The following is an 18,971-nucleotide window of genomic DNA, read 5'->3' on the forward strand; positions in this document are numbered from 1 at the left end:
GGGAAGTTGCAGTTCTGTAGAGACATAAGGTAGTAAACAATCCCACAGCAGACATGACAAGTAATAAATAGTCAGCAGCCAATATCATAGCTCTATCTTGTGTGTAATTAGCATCGGTTCCCGTAAGATTGGTCCAGGAAACGATGAAAAGGATTGTTGGCACCAAAGCTAAGTAACGTGTGAGTCGGTAGAACAGAGTAAAGAATGGAAAACCTTTAATGGCAGGAAAAAGGATGCCTTCATTAGCTATATTGTAATATGCTTGGACTAATAAGGTGAAACCGGCACTGAATAACACCAACTCAGCTACAAAAACGTTCTTATTGAGAGCTTTATCATTTCTGGCATCGAATGCCAACGAAAGTCGAAGGGAAAACGCTGTGATTGCAACTAAAGTAAATAGCAATGGAAGAAGAAGTAAGCGCTGGGTTGATCTACTAAAGCAGATTCGACATAGTATGAATGCAGTAATCACCACATAGAGTATAAGGAAAACGAACGAGGGTGCAATATCTTTGCTGGTTGCGACACCACCTTGAAAGAGAGCTCCAGAGTACATCTTTAGAAAAACACTGGTTATTAAGGTTCTGTCAAACCTGAGGTTGCCTAGAGAACGGCCTAAGTTACCTAGTTGAGAATTTGCGAGTTTAAGCGTGGACTTAAACAAGAGAATAGAATGATACTTTTGCGAACAGGTATTTATAACTACGAAGTAAGAAATCGACAACAGCAAGTCCTTCTATAATGACATGTTAAGAGTCGGATTATGTAAGCGGGGCTTAGAGCAGTTTATGAGGTTTTTGATTGTTGTCAATTTCGGTACTTGAAAAGTCCGTGGATATAAATAGCCGATATACATAGACGGAGTACCAGAATGCTTGCTGCAGATTATCACTGAGGTAAGAGATTCTGTCCCAACCCTTTGGGAAATATTCGTATCAAACTTTAAAATAATGCGCCTCTTAGTACACCTTGCTATTAGTACTAATGGTACACTTCACTGTTGGTAGTCTTTATAACTGACATGTAGCTCTGGAAAGGTATAAAGAGACAATAAACTACAATAGAACATCATGAAAAAGATACATCATAAGGACTAGTATCATAACGAGACATCATATCAATTATTAAGATTATCATTATTACTACTTTTGAGAGCTTTTATACTCGGACCACTATTACACCTTGTATATCATCATTGTCTTCGTGCTTTGAAACGACCAAAGTTAATAGTTACGTTAAAAAGCCGCTACTTTCAAAGTTATTTGAGAGGGGTTATCAGAGAATACCCTGAGTTGCCTAATTGAGAATTAGTTTAGTTTAAGCGCGGACTCGAACAGAAGAACAAGTCCTTTATAATAATACCTCATGTGAGTAGTCTTGGAAGCTTACACTTGGCTTAGATAAGATAGTGAACTGAAATTAAGTAAACCACCTGAGAACCTCACACTTGAACTAGATTAATAATTAGCAATCCATTGTAAGTAAGAAATAAGTTCTTTCTTCAATAAAGAACTAGCACATCCTCAAAATAAGAATTGCATAAGTGGCCGAGCGGTCTAAGGCGACAGACTCAAGATCTGTTACTCGTGAGAGTGCGCAGGTTCGAATCCCGCCTTATGCATCTTTGAAATACATTTTTTTAATTTTGCTTTTAACCCTAGAAAGACAAGTTGGATGCTACTTGATAACTTGTTTTTGCCAATTCTATTAACATTCTTAGATAATCTTTGGAGGAAGAGGAACAGTAGCAATAGAATCATTGGAACCATTGGATCTCACTACATTGTCAACCGCGTGCGACTTCTCCTCTTCTTCCTTGAAGTACTCCTCTAGAGCATTGGCTTTGGCACTACTAGGCTTAGAACCATGCTTAATTCTTCTCGTGGGCTTTGGAGGAGGCTTGGTAGCAATAGAAGTATCATCAAGATGTACCTGGGAGTCACTGAATAAAGGAGCGCGTGCTGCAGGCTTGAGTAGATTGTTCGTAGCGGCAGGAAGACTTTCATCTTGATTGAATACCACACTTCCAGGGGTTAGATCAATCTTGGACGAACTCTCACTGCCCTGAAACTTACCAATCACCTCAGGAACTCTATGTAGAAGACCATAGCCTATATCACATCCCAAAAGACCTCTTCCACCCCACTGCGTATTCGGATAGATTGTGACGGGTCTCACAGTGTCATAATCATGGTTATACATGTAGAGCACCAAAGAACATGGAGAAACAGCAGTCGAATTTTGAATCTGTTGCTGCTGTTCTTGAATCCACTTGTTGTGCACTGAAGTGATTACTCTACCTAGTAAATCCTCACCTCCAGTAGACAATTTACCACCCTCACAGTTGAGAATGTATTCATCAGGAATAATTCCAGCCACATAAGCGGGTGAATTCTGTTGAACGCGCAATATATGCCACACATAGAACGCAGAAGAAAGAGGTGTCAGCTGAAAAGTGACTTTCAGCTTGCGAAAGGCAGAATTATGCACAGTTGGGCCATCTTTATCAGGCTTATCCAAGCTAACCTCGTCCAATTCAGAGGCACCAGCCTGAAACTCCCCATTGGGGACACAGATATCTCTGGTGATCCCTCCCTTGGCCGACCAGGTGGTCAAAACAAGATCGTTTTTCTTATCGTTCACCTCCATCGCAAGAAACTCAAGCATCACACTGTAGTCAACATTACTGGGATCTACTATCAATCCAGAAGTCTGCATGGATACCACCTCCCCAGGCTGTGCTCCACTGTATGGATTGGAGTCCAATGCTTTACCATGTCTGAAAAATGAAAGCACGTCTCGACCATTTATAGAAGTCACAAAATCAAACCAGCTCTCTAATCCGTACTGTTCTGCCACTGAGTCCTTTTCAACATTAACCACGCGAAGACCTATAGTATTTGGAGTGTAATTTCTGCCATCACTCGAGCTGGAATTGAGATAAACAGATGCTTGAGTCTCAATGCTAGAGACAAACTTTTTAGCCAAGCCAAACATTGTTACAGGAAGAAGACAAGAGTTTCTCTTCTGTTGTTTCATCTCTCTAAATAAGCCTCTTCGGCATTTTCTTTTCACGTCGCGATTTCGAGATGCTTCATTTTGATCGATTTATTCCGTTCGATCTCGGCCGGATTCCTTCTTCTTTATCCACATTTCTTCGTCTGATACGTCGAAAACGTCTTTTAATACGGTGTTACACAGTATTTCAAAGCTTTGGTGTTCCATAAATAAGCTAGCTTCAAAAGCATACAGCTATTCTTCAAATATGGCCAAACCTCTTCAACAGTACAAAGATGACTTTGATACAAAAGTGCTCAAGGTTGACAGGGATTCTATCCATTTTGATGATCATGGAAGGCTTTCAATCTCTGATCCGGATACAGAAAAAGCTCTAAGAATGGCCACCGAGATTATAAAGAAGCCTGGAGGAGTTGTTGGCTTTCCTACAGAGACTGTGTATGGATTGGGAGGTTCATCTTTGTCTACTGAGAGTGTCAAGGCCATATATGCTGCCAAACACAGACCAGCCGACAACCCCTTGATTTCGCATATTTCTTCTATTGATCAGTTGAAGCGTCGACTACTCATTCCAGGCCAAAAGATTCCTGCCGTCTACGAAGGTTTGATTGAAAAGTTTTGGCCAGGTCCTCTAACCATCATAATGCCTATTGAAGATGAGAACAAGAGCCCGATCTCACCGTGCGTTAGGGCAAATCAACCCACTTTTACTGTCAGAATGCCAGTTCATCCGATCGCTCGGGCTCTCATCGCCATGAGTGATTTGCCTTTAGCAGCTCCTTCAGCTAATGCATCTACTAGACCGTCGCCTACTTTAGCCTCTCACGTGTATCACGACTTAAAGGGAAGGATTCCTCTAATATTAGATGGTGGTGCATGCGATGTTGGTCTTGAAAGTACCGTAATAGACGGCACTGTTGATCCTCCAATGCTTCTCAGACCCGGTGGAATCCCCGTGGAAATGATTAGAAAAGTGGGAGGTCCGTTCTGGCAAAAGATTGTCATTGCCAAGAAAACTGCAGGTAAAAACGAGCCGGTTAAAACCCCTGGAATGAAATACAAACATTACTCTCCTACTGCCGAAGTGGTTCTCTTTCTCGACTGCGGGGATGGCGTACACTCCATCAAGAAATACATTAAGGATCATCATTTAGAAGCAGAGAAGATAGGCCTTTTGAGGTCAGAATATTTCGCCGATAGCTCCAAGATGAGTGGTTTGATATCCCTAGAAAGGGATTTGGGTCAGACAGGCTTGGATATCCAAAAAAACATGTTTGCCGAGCTCAGAGAGGTCGACGAGCTTGGAGTCGACTATATTTTCGTTGAAGGAGTCCACGAGGATCACGAAGGATTGGCCATTATGAATAGATTGACCAAGGCAGCTAGCGTGGTGGTCAAGAACGATGAGGTGACGGTCAGAGGGCCTCAGTAACTTACGATATTATGCAACTTTATGACTATTTAGAACGGAAACTACTTAAAGTGAAATCTCTCTTTAATATTACTATTTGACTACTTACAACTCATCATGATCCTCCTCTTCTTCAGGGGCCTTTTGAACTCCCTGAAGCTTCTCAGTCCACTCTTCCTTTTTGGCTAATAACAAATCTTTGGCTTGCTCGTATTTCTCTTGAATTTTTTGACCAATGGAACCAGCAGCAGCCTTCACCTTTTCGGCGACGTCTGCAACGGGCTTTTGAGCCTTTTCAATCTTTTCAACAAGCTTTGCGACCTTTTCTTCCTCGGCTTCAACTTCCTCGTCTTCGTCTTCGTTCTCCTCATCCTTCGAGTTTTCCTGCTGCTTCACGTACAAAGCAGTACCATCAACACCAGTAGAACCATTCTCCTTGATGAAGTCAGCCATACCTTCCAAAGTTCTCTGTCCCTCAAACAAAACAGGGTCAGAACCGTCAGCTGGATATAAAATCAAAGTTGGATATCCCTGGATGTCAACACCATTGATATCGTTGGCAGTGTGGTCAATCTCGGCAAGAAGAACCTTTCCACTAGCCTTATCATCCTCGGCATAAAGGTCAGCCAAAGACTCATAAATTGGAGCCAATCTCTTACAATGTCCACACCATGGTGCATAGTACTTGACAAAGACATCTTTTGGACTAGCCACAATCTTTTCATATTCATAACCAACCAAATGATAGACAGAACTGTTCTGAGTGTCTGGAATAGGCTCGGATTTGACAATTGGCTCCAACTTCTCAGCAAAGAATTTAGTGACGAACGACGAAATATCCTTGTTGTTCAACTCCTTCTCTTGAGAGATACCATACTTAAGATTAGATGGAATGTCGTGGATCGAGAATAATGGGAATTTCTCTTCCATGTTCAAGTTCTGAGAGTGAACACCGTACTTAGTAGCGTCCAAAGCAACAAAATTCATCTTACCTCTGTAAGTCTTAGCCAATTTGGAGAGCAAAGGCTTGATCTCATCACGCTGAGTAAGATCATTGTAGAAGTAATAAGCCAATGGTAAGTTGGCACCCATGTAACTACGGAAAGATGAACCATCCAGCTCACCAAGTAGAGGCTTTGTCTCAACTTCAATGAATTTGTTCAAATGCTCCTCATCAATCAATTTGTCGTCGTAGACAGATGCATCGGAGATTTCCTCGTCTGGCCTGAAAATGACATAACCTGGTTTTTTCCCGGACTTTGGAGCATACTTCTTAACATACTCTTCATTGCTGGTAGTGGCAAAGGAGAAGAGATCTCTCTGAGCGTCTGCAATCTCGTAAAAAGTACCATTGCCCACAGTGACGCCCTTAGGAAGGACCTGTAAGATGAACGAATCCTTGACTTCAGAGATGGCCTCCAACAAGTCAGCAGCATCCTCATAGACGCTGACAGCAGGCAAAGTCTGCTTCGTCATATAATTGATGATGGAATCAGACTTTCTCTGTCCATTGTAATCGGAATAGTCCGATGGCGAACCTCTGAACACCTTCAGGGTAGGGTAACCTCTCACCTCATACTTGGAGCAAAGGTCTCTCTCTTCAGTGCAGTCCACTTGAGCCAATGGAATGTCTTTCTTCGACAACACATCAGCAGCAGCGACAAATTCAGGTCCCAAGTGCTTACAATGTCCACACCATGGAGCAAAAAACTCGGCTAGCACAACAGGATGCTGACTAACAAAGTCCTCGAAGTTGTCAGCATTTAGGCTCACAACAGCAGAGTCTTCTGGAGCAACTGCAGCAGAGTCTTCACCCCTAACAACACTCAATGACGTAACAAGTAATGAAACTAATGATGTAAAAAGCATGATGCAAACAACGTTATAGAAAGAGAGAAAGAAAGAACAAAAGTATACTGCGAACCACCAAAATAGATGCTCCCTCTCATTTTTTGCATTTTTCGCCACGCTTATTCAAGACACGTTGGCCTTAAGAAAAAAATGTGAAGCACCAATGCATGCGCCACTTTCAAATATCATGCGCCGCTTTCATATATCCTACGCCACGTTACAACTACAGCCCTGTAGACTTCTTTATCTTCCCTTCTATGGTCTTCATACCTACTTGCACATTTTTTAACAGACAATGGGCACTAAAAGAAGGCAAGTTAATACCAACTCACCTGAAACGAGAGCTTCTGCCTCTGAAAGGGCAATTCAGTCTGTACTTTCCAGATCGATAGGTAACGGTACCAATGGTACCAATAAAGAGATGCTTAAGTTGATATCTCAGTACTTTTACAATCTGGGCAATCCTGTTTTCTCCCAGTTGGCGGATGAAATTTCCGAGAGAACTGGTGTTAAATTGATTGATGGGCCCATTGGTCGATTACAAGAGATGATCACGAGTCCTAAGAGGTACAACTTGAGCCAATTGGAGGTACAATCCGAGTTGATTAGGCTCATCGCAGAGATCGACCCTTCGTCCAACGACCTTAGCAGATATTCTTTTGCTATGAGTTGCTTCGCAAAACATCTTTTTTTGGAAGCCTTGCTTATATCCAACAACGTTCAAAGGGCTGTCAGCGTACTTCGAGACTTTTCAGGTAATATAGAAGAGTCTCTCAGCGGCGATTTGACAGATTTACTGATGGATGAGAAACCTAACGGAATATCTGTTGATGGCATATTTCAGAAAAAGCTTCAGCGGTTAAACTGGCCTGCTGATTGTACCATCAAGCAATCCAGAGAGCTTTTACTGGGTGAGATTATGCAGTTAGTACCATCTGCGGACACACCAGCTCCCAATAGATTGGTTAAACTGATGGGCGAGGCTCTGTCGTATGAACAGATTACCAATCCATACTATTTTCCGCCTTTCAAAGATTCTTCAACACTGTCATTACCTTCTGTATCACCCATTTATCGGGACAATAGCTTAGTTTTGCCTGTGGAGACACGTCTCAACTCTTTACCTGTTCATCTAAAGCGGAGCTTACTGCTGCACGAAAATGAAGTCTGGTTCGTCAAATACTCGCACACTGGCCACTTTCTTGCGAGCGCTTCTACTGATAAGATGATTATTATCTACGATGCGGACGACAATTACAGCGTGTACAAGAAACTAACAGGTCATGAGGGTTCCATCATTTATTTCTCGTGGTCCGACGATGATACTAAGTTGATTACATCGTCTTTTGATCAGAATACCAAAATATGGGATGTGGAATCAGGCACTTGCACAACAATACATAACGAAAGTTTCTTTGCTTCGAATGCCAGGGTCTGGTCAATTGAATTCCTAGGTGAGGACAATATCTTTGTTGTCGGCTCTCCCGATAAAGAGCTAGGAATATTTGACAAGGATGGATTCATGGTTCACAATTTCTCTCCTAATTACAGAGTTGATGATCTCACCGTGATCAACAACGATATACTCTGCGCTGTCACACATTCGTGCAATCTAATGATCTTTAATTTAAAGGATAAAGACTACAAGCTTCTCAGTACAGTGAAAATTACCCAGAAGCCCACGGCTATCACGCATTCACCATCGGATCCTAAGCATATACTGATCAACGTGAAACCAGATCAAATCCAGCTCTGGAATATTGAAGATCCCGAAAGACCCTACTTACAGAACAAATATTACGGCTTACAACAATCTGACTTCATAATTAGGGGATGCATGTCTGATAGAAATCTCATTTTAAGTGGATCCGAAGATGGTCTGGTCTACGTTTGGAATACTAGATTCGGCAACTTGATCACATCTCTGGCTGGCCATAAATCTTTGATTAACTGTATTGCCTGGAGACCTAATCCTAATGGTACAAAGGCAGGATGTGAATGGGCCAGTTGCGGTGACGATAGGAGGGTCAACATATGGGGGTTTAAATAAATGTTATAAAATAATGGTACATTGCGGTAAATAAATAGAGGTTTATATAGTCACGGACTCCTCTCCTCAGTCGGCGAATCTTCTGACAAAGCAGTGGCCTCCCTCATTCCCCGGTTGATATCCACACCGTACCAGAGCACGGGTATAGACACCAATAAAAGAGCAAGCAAAACCCAGAAACACTGCCTAATGTTATGTGTCATATCTATCACAACGCCGACCAAGAGAGGCCCCAATATGGAGGAACCTTTATCAGTAATGCTAAATAATGCAAAGAAGACCGATTCCTGGCCAGTTGGAATGAGCATCGAATAGATTGATCTCGAAACGGTGGCAACCCCCCCTAAAGAAAAGCCATACCAGATGGCAAGGAGATACATTTCCTCACTATGGTGTAGACCGAATCTCTTAAAGTAGAAGCCAAGAATGCCGTAGAATGGGATCATAACTGACCATAGGATGATGAAAATGAGCATGGTTTTCACATCAACGTTAAACCTAGGTTGAATATAGTTGGGAATAATGATTGATCCACACACTGCAGAGATCATAGCTAGGATACTGATTCTGGAGAGCTGGATAGTGGTCATCTGAAGGTCAGATTTAGCAAATAAAATGGCGGTAGAATTGATAGTAGTAAGTGAGTCGGAAACAATAAACCATCCGAGCAAAAAGAAGCTGATATCACGAAGCTGGGACGCCTGCTTAAAGGCCAACACAAGAGTTTTATAGCCTTGAAGAACGTATGCTCTGACAACTTTCCATTTGTAATGAGCCATTCTAAGCCAGTATTTGCTCTCACCAACAGCAGGCATATGTAAATTATCCAGGTTAAGATCAGGCGATGCTCTAGGCTTCAAGAAGGTGGAGACAGGCACCTGGAAAACCAACCACCATAAACCGACAAAACCTATAACAGTTTTAATGGGTCCCATGATCGAAGAGACATTTGTTTTATTTTTGATAAGGATAAGCATAAACATGGTACCAACTTGAACAATGAGAGCCGCAACATAACCAGATGCTGCGCCTGCGCCAGAGATTTTGGAGGACAGAACACCCCACTTAGAGCTTCTGTCAGACGAATCCTCGGTTAATTGCCTGATTTCAGCACTGTTATTAACAAGCACGGAAAGAAACGAGTTTCCACACACGCTAACGCATCCATAGGCACTGTTAGCGACTATAGCAAGAAAAGAGGCCATATAATAGCCATCAGGCCTCACAAACCAGTAACAAATGGTGGTTAAGGCACCAAAAATGGCAAATCCAATTAACAAAGACTTTCTATGGGACCCCCTGTCGGCAGCACCGGACATAGAGATCACGCATATAGTCTGGACCAAGACAGAGAATGAAAATGTGTACAAGGCATAAGAAGATGTATCGATGTAGATTTTGCCATTTAGTACGGGCAATACACAAGAGACCGATTCTGTTGTGTTGCTATTGGTCAATTGGAAACCGGGAGGAGGTGGCCTAGGAACAGGCTCGTTTCGGGAGCCTTTACAAGGACTAATCTTGTCACTATTTTTAACACCGTTGTCACGTGCTATTTGCTCGAGTATAATGGGGACATATGTTCCAACTGCACTGACAATGAACGGTTCAGAAGCCCAGGCATACAGACACCAACCAAGAATCTCAAGTTTGGAAGTGAAAGGAGATGAAGGAGATGACTCTATGGCATCAGGATTATTGTTATTGTGAGACTTATTGTAGGAAGAGACAAGAGGAGTTTGGCTTGTGACATCGAAAGAGGTATCTGCGTCGGCATCCTCTTCTAGAGGAAGATCCAATGGCATAAATATATGAATACTTAGGAAAGAAGAGATGAGCAGTTAGAACAGAAAAAAGGGGATTGGCTAATATTCAAGTATACAAGTTCTAATTTACAGAGAGGTCGCGAAGAGAAAGTGAGAGAGACCGAAAGCGACCGATCGACGCACTCACCTTAGCTAATCCAGTATATAATAAGAATGGTGGCATAGCTGAACAGTAAGCCCGTGATCTTCTCTATCACGGAATGAAAGTATATAGAAGTCATTAGAAGCATCCAGTACCATAATATGACGATGGAAGCCACAAACAAGTAGGCATTCCTTAAAAAAAGATGCCTGAAAACGTCGAGGTGATTACCCTGTTGAAACTGGGTTTTCACGTGATGACAAAACTTGTCGAACCTGGCTACCAATTCGGAACCTTTATAGAAGGTGAAGAGTTCAGAAAGAAGCACAGAAGAGCTTAGAGTCAATATGAACACATGGCCGGAGGGATCATGACCCCCATACCATTTTCCCCGAAGAGATCGGCATTGCCTTGAGGATATCTGATTGGACCAATAAAGATTTGGATCGAGATCCATAGAATGGAAATCTGTCCCACTTCCAGAGGTGATGGTTTCAGGAATATTAGAGCAAGAACCACCGGTGAGTAAGAAGACTTTGTCCATTATCGGAAGACCAAAGAACCACTGGCTGTAGAAATACCAGCAAACAGTGGCTATCAGGTACTTTTTCACAGACGCTATAATGAGGGCGTTTTGGGCCTTCTTAGGGTCCAAGAATACGTTGACTAACAAAAGGGCGTAGAGAACAGAGGTCCATAGCCATCCATTCTTGACGAAAATCATGTTAAAAATGTTCCTCTTGGTGGTGAAGTAGTTGGCAGCGGTTTCTTCCGGTGACGTTAAGGAGACCAGCTGTCCTAGTAATAACGTAAGTGGATAGCTTGCCATGACCAAAATCTGGAGCTTATCCAAGCCGGTTTTGGCCGAGAGTCGGTCAAGACGCTTACCCAAGTAAGTTAAGTGAATAGTGATGGGATGGGACATAACAGATGAGTAGTGACAAGAAACAAGGGTCCTTGGAAGAGCAGGGAAGTCTTATGGGTGACGTTGAAGATGCGCGGTAAATTAAGCGGCCAAAACCCACCGGGTAAATCTATGGGGTAAATCTATCGAACATTTTTATCTTAGTCTTTCAACTTCACTCACTACTTACTTCCTCCGTACTTGGATGTCCTCTGATGAACTCCCCACAAGATGGGAAATTGAACTAGAAGTGAGTACAATATATAATTGCAGATCTCACCCTTTAACTTACTAACCAATCAGTTCGTTCAATCGCTAGCTAACATGCAGTATCTTACGTATTTGGCTCAGACTGGCCATCTAGAAGACCCTGAATTCCTTAATTATTTGGAATATCTTGAATATTGGAGACAACCAGAATATGCTGAACAGTTGGTCTATCCGGATTGCTTACATGTACTAACGCTGCTCAAGTCAAAGGAGTTTAGAAGACAGATTTCTAAGTTTGAAGTCAGCTCGGTCATCTATAACGATATGGTCAAAAGATGGAAGAGTGAAGATCACGGCGATCACAGTGAACAGGTTCAACCAGCAACGAATTAACCCAAATGATCATATAACCGTATATGCATGTTATCTCTACTAAATAGATCTCTATACTCTTTATAATGGTAGCACCCCTTTCTTCGTTCGCCAAGCTCCAACAGGCAGACCCTCCAATCTTATTGCTGTCCGTCTGATCCAGCCATAGTACAATATAATTCCAATTGCTATGCAAAGAAAGTTCGTAATGTAATAACCGTCCTTTTCCATTTTACAAAGGCCTCCACTGGCCAAGCATTTTTTTTTCATATCTGCTGAATAACAGTTATAGAAGTCATCAGTCGCAAAAGGATTCAATTGTCCTTCTGGTTTCTCTGGCACACATCTGGCTTCGGAAAATTTGTCAATAAGGAAGAGAACTATAGTCTTAGGCCATTGTCCTCCCAAGTTACTCAACGTATTGAGGGTTGTCATATAGGTACCTCCAATTGCTGGATCAGCAATTATTGTGTGGAAAGCACTGAGCGAGACAAACTGGATGGTAGACATGAATGAGCTGAGGAGATGCTGGCAAATGACGCATATAAAATAGAATGAGCCAATCTTACCGGATTCAGGGAAGTACCAGACAAGCACCTGACCAAATATAGCAGCCACGATTCTTCCCAAGTAACCAAAAAGCCACGGTTGTAAGGGACGAGATCCAGACGACCACCGCGCCACGTAATATCCAAAGATAAGCTCAAAGGGAAAATCTATCAAGACAGTAATGGCAAGATCCTCTCTGGCAAAACCCTTATCAAGAAGCTTTAAGTCTGTGGCACCTTCGTTGGCCTGGAAAGCTATTTTACAGACCAAAAGCAGTAGGATGAATGTTTTAACGTTGGATAGCTTTACCACGCTGAGCATTCGATGATAGACCTCCACCGGCGAGTCCACAACGGCAGCAGAAGAGTTATACTGAGAGGAATCTGGGGAATCTGAATTTCCATCACCCATATTATTCAACTCTATGGCACTTGAAGAAGCAGCAGAGGCAGCATTCTTAATAAAAGGAGGGTCTTCAGGTACAAACAAAGCAATAATAATAGTAATTATCAAGTAGAAGACACCAGCAAGGGTCATATATTGACCCAATGAAATCACTCCATTATCATTTGGTGTCGACCGAATGTACTCATTCACAAAATCGGGTGAGTTGAAGGCTAGAAAGATGGAGAAACTGAGGAAATAACCCAGGTTTATACCCACAGTTTGAGCAGTGGAAGCATAGCTTAGTGCACCTCTAGATAGAATAGTGAGAGCCCAACCATCAACGGCAATATCCTGGGTAGCACAAAAAAAGATAAGTAGAAAGAACCAGCACGTTAACTTGATCAAATTATTTGCCAATGAATCGGAATCCATTAAATGGTCGATACTGCGACCCATAACGAGTAAACAAACTCCAGAGAGAGCCTGAATTGGAAGAATCCACGATCGGCGACGACCCATCTTCTTAGAAAACAGAGAATCCACTATCGGTGACCAAAGTAGTTTCAATGAATAGGGATATGTAGCTAGAGTGAAGATACCCACTTGAGAGTACGAGAGGCCAGCAGACTTGAGTAAGAAGGGTACAGAACCAAATGCCAAGCCTATGGGAATTCCCTGAATCATGTAGAGTAATACGAGTAACAAAAATCGCGGCCTATCTTGTTTTGGGAGACCCTTATGGTCATTGAGACTCATATGGTGGACATTATGCGTCTTTGATGTGTTCGCGTAAGGAATGAAAGAGCTATTTGAGTCGGCCTTGGAACTTTCCTCAGATGCCGGTCGCAGCGATGGCGAACGATATATGTGGGAAACTTCTTCTCCATATATGTTGGCCGCATTGGAAAAGGTAGGAATGGATTCTGATGACATGGCTGTACTGAGGAGAAGAAGAAAGTCAAGACAAAGGCTTTAATTCTCGCGATGAAATTTATAAGTGAATCAACTATGCTTAGGATTAAGGCTTTATTGTTATATAGAAGATTGACTCTATTTTCTTGGTCTCTTGGCGGGTAATAAAGACAGATCGTCTTCACTTTCTTCGTCATTATCAGCGTCCCCATTTTCAGAACTCTCCTTGGTGACATTTTTCAAATAGTCATCAATAAAGTCCCCAACCTCTTTCCTTAACTGATCCCTCTCTACCACTATCACTATAAATCCATCCGATCCAACGTCATACTTCAACGAACCTTCATTTGGATACGCTATTTTGCGATCAAATTCATCGAAAAACTTGTTAATACCAGTAAATGTATGTATTCCTTCCAACAATTTCCCCTTCATATCTGCCTGCTCTACGCTGATATCTGTAGTAGTATTCTTTCCGTCATTCTTCGTTGTACTAGTCTCTTTATTCTGTATCAAAACCAACACTCGGAAATCGGTATCCAAGTGATCATTACTTGGTTGCTGCTCATTTATGTATAACGATTCTGACATGATTAGCCTGATATCTGAGAAGCAGAGGTTCAGCTGGTAGGGGAAAATTTTGAATCTGAGAACCTGAAAAATCTACATACAGACGTCATCACCTTTCATCTACTGTAGAACGGATTGTACTTCTCAAAACAAATTATATTCAACATGGTGATCTCCTGAGATCATCATTACAAAAATATTTAATCCTTGTATAGTTCGATTCAATCCTTCTTCTCTTCAGGTTGAGTCAACTTCACCAACAAGTCACCACCGTCAACGTTCTCGTTCTTTTCAATCAAGACGTCCGCCACCCTACCGGTAATTGGGGCACTAATCACCATCTCCATCTTCATGGCGCTTAAAACACACAATGGGTCGCCCTTCTTAACATCGGCACCTGTATGCGTCTTAACCTCGACGATAACACCGGCCATTGGAGAACCAATCTCGTTAGGGTTGTGTGCATCAGCTTTGGCCTTGGTAACCTTATCGACAGAGGCGTTTTTATCATCAACGGAGACTTTTCTCATCTCACCGTTCAATTCAAAGTAAACCTCGCGAGTACCAGTCTCCTCATTCAAGTTACCAATGGCTGCAACTTTAAGAATCAACGTCTTTCCCTGCTCAATGTTAACCTGAATTTCCTCACCGATCTTTGGTGCAGCAAGGAAAGCTCTGGTTGGTAACACTGACAAGTCATCATACTTCTCTTGAACTGCCTTGAAGTCCTCATAAACACGTGGATACATGTTGTAAGAGGCGACATCACACTCAGTGATATCTGGGCCAAATCGTGCACGCAAGTCATTTCTGACTCTTTGTAGGTCGAATGGTTCCAGCTCCAAACCTGGTCTATGTGTAAGCTTTCTTCTCTTACCTTTAATGACATTGGTTCTCAATGGTTCTGGGAATCCTCCATATGGTGTGCCCATCAATCCCTCGAAAAAGTCTAGCACAGAGTCTGGGAAGTCCAACTCTGAAGCCAATTTCTCAACATCCTTGGAAGACAACTTGTTGGAAACCATAAACTGAGCCAAGTCTCCAACCACCTTGGAAGTTGGAGTCACCTTGACAATATCGCCAAGCAATTGGTTGGCAGCAACGTAGGCCTTCTTGGTCTCAGCCCACTGCTCGCCCAATCCAACCTGTTGAGCCTGGAAGACCAAGTTGGTCAATTGACCACCTGGGATTTCCGTCTGGTAAACCTCTGGATCTGGACCCTTTAAGTCCGTACCGAAGCACGAATAAAGTAAACGCATCTCGGCCCAGTAAGCGTCCAATTCACGAGCGGCAGATTCTGGAATGCCTGGCTCGAACGAACCATCAACAGCTGCAATGAATGCAGACAAAGATGGCTGAGAAGTCAAACCAGACATAGAATTAATGGCACAGTCAACAACATCAACACCAGCATCTGCAGCAGCAACATAGGTGGAAACACCTGTACCTGCAGAGTCGTGCGTGTGAAGATGAATTGGCAAGTCTGGATAAGCTTTTCTGATAGCGCCAATGAGTAACCTGGCGGCAGCCGGTTTCATAGTACCAGCCATATCCTTGATTCCAAGGAAATGTGTACCCATCTCGACAATTTTACCAACAGTCTCCAAGTAATAATTCAAGTTGTACTTCTTTCCGGGCTGCAACATGTCACCAGAATAACAAACAGTGGCCTCAACGACACCACCCGCCTTCTTAACAGCATCAACACCAACTTTCAATTGCTCCAAATCATTCAAAGCATCAAAGACACGGAAAATATCAACACCATTGTCTTTGGCCTGCTTAACAAAGTGATCGATGGCATTGTCAGGTAAAGAAGAGTAAGCAACACCGTTGGCACCACGAAGTAACATCTGGAATGGGATATTTGGCACAGCAGCACGCATCTTCCTTAATCTGTCCCATGGGTCCTCGTGGAGGAATCTCATAGCGACATCGAAAGTGGCACCACCCCAACATTCAAGGGCGAACGCACCGGAAAATGCATGAGCCGTGGTTGGAGCAATATTGAGGATATCAATGGTACGGACACGAGTAGCCAACAAAGACTGATGAGCATCTCTCCAAGTGGTATCCATGATAAGAGAACCTTTATGGGATCTGACCTTTTTAGCAAAAGCTTCCGGTCCTTCTTCAAGAAGAACGTTACGCCATCCAGATGGGACAGGAGTAGAAACATCAACAAGCTCACCCGTTTTTGGATCATGGAAATCAGGAACCTTGGCATCAGTTTGCAAGCGTGGAACACCAACTTGCCCTTTAATAGTGGAACCATTGACACACAACTCTCCCATATAAGCTAACAATTTTTGGGCTCTGTTTCTTGAAGAGATCATGTCAAACAACGAAGGAGTATCATCGATGAAAGTGGTCCAACAATCACCGGACTTGAACACAGGATGCGTAAGCAAAGCAATGAGGAAAGGAATGTTTGTCTTAACACCACGAATACGGAACTCAATAAGAGCTCTCACCATCTTTCTTCTGGTGACCTCAAAGTTGGAGGCATGAGCGGTACATTTGACCAACAATGAATCGTAATGAGGCGAAATAACAGAGCCAGCAAACCCGTTACCACCGTCAAGACGGATACCGTTACCACCAGCTGACCTGTAGACGTCGATTTTACCTGTATCAGGCTGAAAATTCTTTGCAGGGTCCTCGGTAGTTATACGACATTGAATGGCAAAGCCACGAGTAGTAATCTTGTCCTGCAATAGACCCAACTTCTCCAAAGAAGCACCAGCAGCAATTTGAATCTGAGCGGAAACAATGTCAACTCCAGTGATCTCCTCACTAATGGTATGCTCGACCTGGACACGAGGATTGACCTCGATGAAATAATGGTTGCCCTTCCTATCAACAAGAAACTCGGCTGTACCGGCATTTCTGTAGTTGGCAACCTTAGCCAATTTGACAGCATCGGCAAGAATCGCATTTCTCACCTCATCAGGTAACGTCTTGGAAGGAGCCATCTCCACCACCTTCTGGTGACGTCTCTGCACCGAGCAGTCTCTCTCAAACAAATGGACGGTATTACCATAATTATCTGCCAAAAGTTGAACTTCAATATGCTTTGGATGGTCAAGGAATCTCTCCAAGAAACAGGTACCATTACCAAAGGCAGACTTAGCCTCAGAGGAGGCTCTGTGGAAAGCATCTGCAATATCATCACCTTCTTTAACCACCCTCATACCTCTTCCACCACCCCCAAAGGCAGCCTTAATAATAACAGGGTAGCCATATTGTTTCACAAACTCCTTTGCCTGACTGATGTCATCAACAGGGCCCGGAGTACCGGGAACAGTTGGAACACCGCACTTAGCAGCAAGAATACGGGCACTAACCTTGTCACCAAGGTCATCAATCACCTTGGCAGAAGGACCGACCCAAATGAGTCCGGCAGCCTCAACCTTGGCGGCAAATTGTGCGTTCTCGGAAAGAAAGCCATAACCAGGATGAATCATAGAAACACCATGCTCTTTAGCAATCTTGATGATCTCATCCATCTGCAAATAGGCCTGAACAGGAGAATATTGGCCCTTCTTACCAATTTGATAAGCCTCATCAGCCTTGAAGCGATGCATCGACAATCTATCCTCGTAAGAGTAGACAGCCACCGTATGCATACTCAATTCATGGGCACTTCTAAATATACGGATAGGAATCTCACCTCTGTTAGCCACAAGGATTTTGTTGGCATTGGGCAAGATCACAGATTCATTTCTGAGCTTCTTGAGAGAAGGATACTCTGAAACAGACATGATGTACCAAATACCAGAACAACAGAACTTGGAAATAACGATACAATGTGATTGTTGCTGGAATTTTTATATCGACACATCCTCATATATATGTATACATTTACTATGAGAAAAGTATTTCTGGGGTATTTTTTATTTGTTTGACATTTCTTTTTGCTCCGGGAGGAGGCATTGGGTCATTTGAATACCGAAGGGTACTGCGCGTACCGGTCCTACCGGAGGACTGTCTACTAATTAATCTTTTGACCGTGCACTGCCACCGAGACAAATTGCCGCTAGCCTTCCAAAATTCCCGTAGACTCCCTGTACACGGTGGTCTAGCATATCTGGCTCCCCCGCCTCTACCAGGCTGCACAAACTCTCCCACTCCGTATCACTCTCTACCAGGGAACAAGCCACCACTGCCCATCTCTCCCCGGGACCTTTTTTATTTCTGCCATCTCCTGCACAAAAAATTACGTGTTGCGGCTTGATGACCTTTGCAAACTTTAATAATGACTCTTTTTACCACAATCGACAGAAAAAATTTTCCAATCGATTGTTCTAATCGTCTTACGCAATTCGATGTACAGTACAGAATCCTACTTCTAAATCCAGTTCGATAATCAATTATCCCTGCCATTGCTGTTTTGACTCTTTTCAATTACATCCGCCACCATTGCGTGGCATTTTTTATTTTCGCTTCCGATTCATTTACTTTTTTCAAAATCCCGGCGATCTGATAATGTAAGTAAGGCTTTAAAAGCAAGCAGAAAAAACATGCGAAAATGCATGCAGAACCTTTTTCAAACGTCACGTGATGTATGCGATCACTGCAGAATGGCTAAGCAAGAGTTATCTTTGATTATCTATGATTATCTATGATCATCCATGATTATAACTTTCTGTGGCTTCAAAGGAGCTCACTTCCTCGGATTCTGCTTCTTCTGCTTCTTCTGCTGCTTCTGCTGCTTCTAAGGCTCTTACCGCTTTACCGCTTTACCGCTTTACCGCTTACCGCTTTGAATGAAAATCCTCCCCGGCCTCTTCCTTCTACCCCAGATTTTTCACCACGACATCAGT

At 42.9% G+C, this 18,971-nt stretch overlaps 9 protein-coding genes and 1 non-coding gene across 10 annotated transcripts; 4 read left to right on the forward strand and 6 right to left on the reverse strand.

Moving 5' to 3' along the window:
* Window positions 1-1,540: 1,540 nt before the first annotated feature.
* Window positions 1,541-1,624, forward strand: FOA43_002657. The gene has a single exon. It is a non-coding gene; the product is annotated as a tRNA-Leu (tRNA).
* A 95-nt stretch (window positions 1,625-1,719) lies between these two features.
* On the reverse strand, window positions 1,720-3,000 carry FOA43_002658 (uncharacterized protein; the record flags this gene model as incomplete). Its single annotated transcript, XM_038922943.1, has 1 exon — window positions 1,720-3,000. One exon carries the CDS (start codon window positions 2,998-3,000, stop codon window positions 1,720-1,722), a length of 1,281 nt encoding a protein of 426 aa, XP_038778871.1.
* A 268-nt stretch (window positions 3,001-3,268) lies between these two features.
* FOA43_002659 (uncharacterized protein) lies at window positions 3,269-4,453 on the forward strand (the record flags this gene model as incomplete). The annotated part of the gene is made up of 1 exon (XM_038922944.1): window positions 3,269-4,453. One exon carries the CDS (start codon window positions 3,269-3,271, stop codon window positions 4,451-4,453), a length of 1,185 nt encoding a protein of 394 aa, XP_038778872.1.
* Window positions 4,454-4,537: 84 nt separating this feature from the next.
* On the reverse strand, window positions 4,538-6,301 carry FOA43_002660 (uncharacterized protein; the record flags this gene model as incomplete). Its single annotated transcript, XM_038922945.1, has 1 exon — window positions 4,538-6,301. One exon carries the CDS (start codon window positions 6,299-6,301, stop codon window positions 4,538-4,540), a length of 1,764 nt encoding a protein of 587 aa, XP_038778873.1.
* A 277-nt stretch (window positions 6,302-6,578) lies between these two features.
* On the forward strand, window positions 6,579-8,333 carry FOA43_002661 (uncharacterized protein; the record flags this gene model as incomplete). The annotated part of the gene is made up of 1 exon (XM_038922946.1): window positions 6,579-8,333. One exon carries the CDS (start codon window positions 6,579-6,581, stop codon window positions 8,331-8,333), a length of 1,755 nt encoding a protein of 584 aa, XP_038778874.1.
* Window positions 8,334-8,383: 50 nt separating this feature from the next.
* ATG22 (Autophagy protein 22) lies at window positions 8,384-10,138 on the reverse strand (the record flags this gene model as incomplete). Its single annotated transcript, XM_038922947.1, has 1 exon — window positions 8,384-10,138. The coding sequence occupies one exon, from the start codon at window positions 10,136-10,138 to the stop codon at window positions 8,384-8,386; it is 1,755 nt and encodes a 584-aa protein (XP_038778875.1).
* A 1,212-nt stretch (window positions 10,139-11,350) lies between these two features.
* On the forward strand, window positions 11,351-11,748 carry FOA43_002663 (uncharacterized protein; the record flags this gene model as incomplete). Its single annotated transcript, XM_038922948.1, has 2 exons — window positions 11,351-11,395; window positions 11,449-11,748. The coding sequence occupies 2 exons, from the start codon at window positions 11,351-11,353 to the stop codon at window positions 11,746-11,748; spliced, it is 345 nt and encodes a 114-aa protein (XP_038778876.1).
* A 60-nt stretch (window positions 11,749-11,808) lies between these two features.
* On the reverse strand, window positions 11,809-13,419 carry FOA43_002664 (uncharacterized protein; the record flags this gene model as incomplete). The annotated part of the gene is made up of 2 exons (XM_038922949.1): window positions 11,809-13,382; window positions 13,416-13,419. The coding sequence occupies 2 exons, from the start codon at window positions 13,417-13,419 to the stop codon at window positions 11,809-11,811; spliced, it is 1,578 nt and encodes a 525-aa protein (XP_038778877.1).
* A 294-nt stretch (window positions 13,420-13,713) lies between these two features.
* Window positions 13,714-14,166, reverse strand: FOA43_002665 (uncharacterized protein; the record flags this gene model as incomplete). The annotated part of the gene is made up of 1 exon (XM_038922950.1): window positions 13,714-14,166. One exon carries the CDS (start codon window positions 14,164-14,166, stop codon window positions 13,714-13,716), a length of 453 nt encoding a protein of 150 aa, XP_038778878.1.
* A 200-nt stretch (window positions 14,167-14,366) lies between these two features.
* Window positions 14,367-17,909, reverse strand: FOA43_002666 (uncharacterized protein; the record flags this gene model as incomplete). The annotated part of the gene is made up of 1 exon (XM_038922951.1): window positions 14,367-17,909. The coding sequence occupies one exon, from the start codon at window positions 17,907-17,909 to the stop codon at window positions 14,367-14,369; it is 3,543 nt and encodes a 1,180-aa protein (XP_038778879.1).
* Window positions 17,910-18,971: the final 1,062 nt, after the last annotated feature.

This window comes from Brettanomyces nanus, chromosome 3 (assembly GCF_011074865.1).
Source record: "Brettanomyces nanus chromosome 3, complete sequence".
Taxonomy (NCBI): domain Eukaryota; kingdom Fungi; phylum Ascomycota; class Pichiomycetes; order Pichiales; family Pichiaceae; genus Brettanomyces; species Brettanomyces nanus.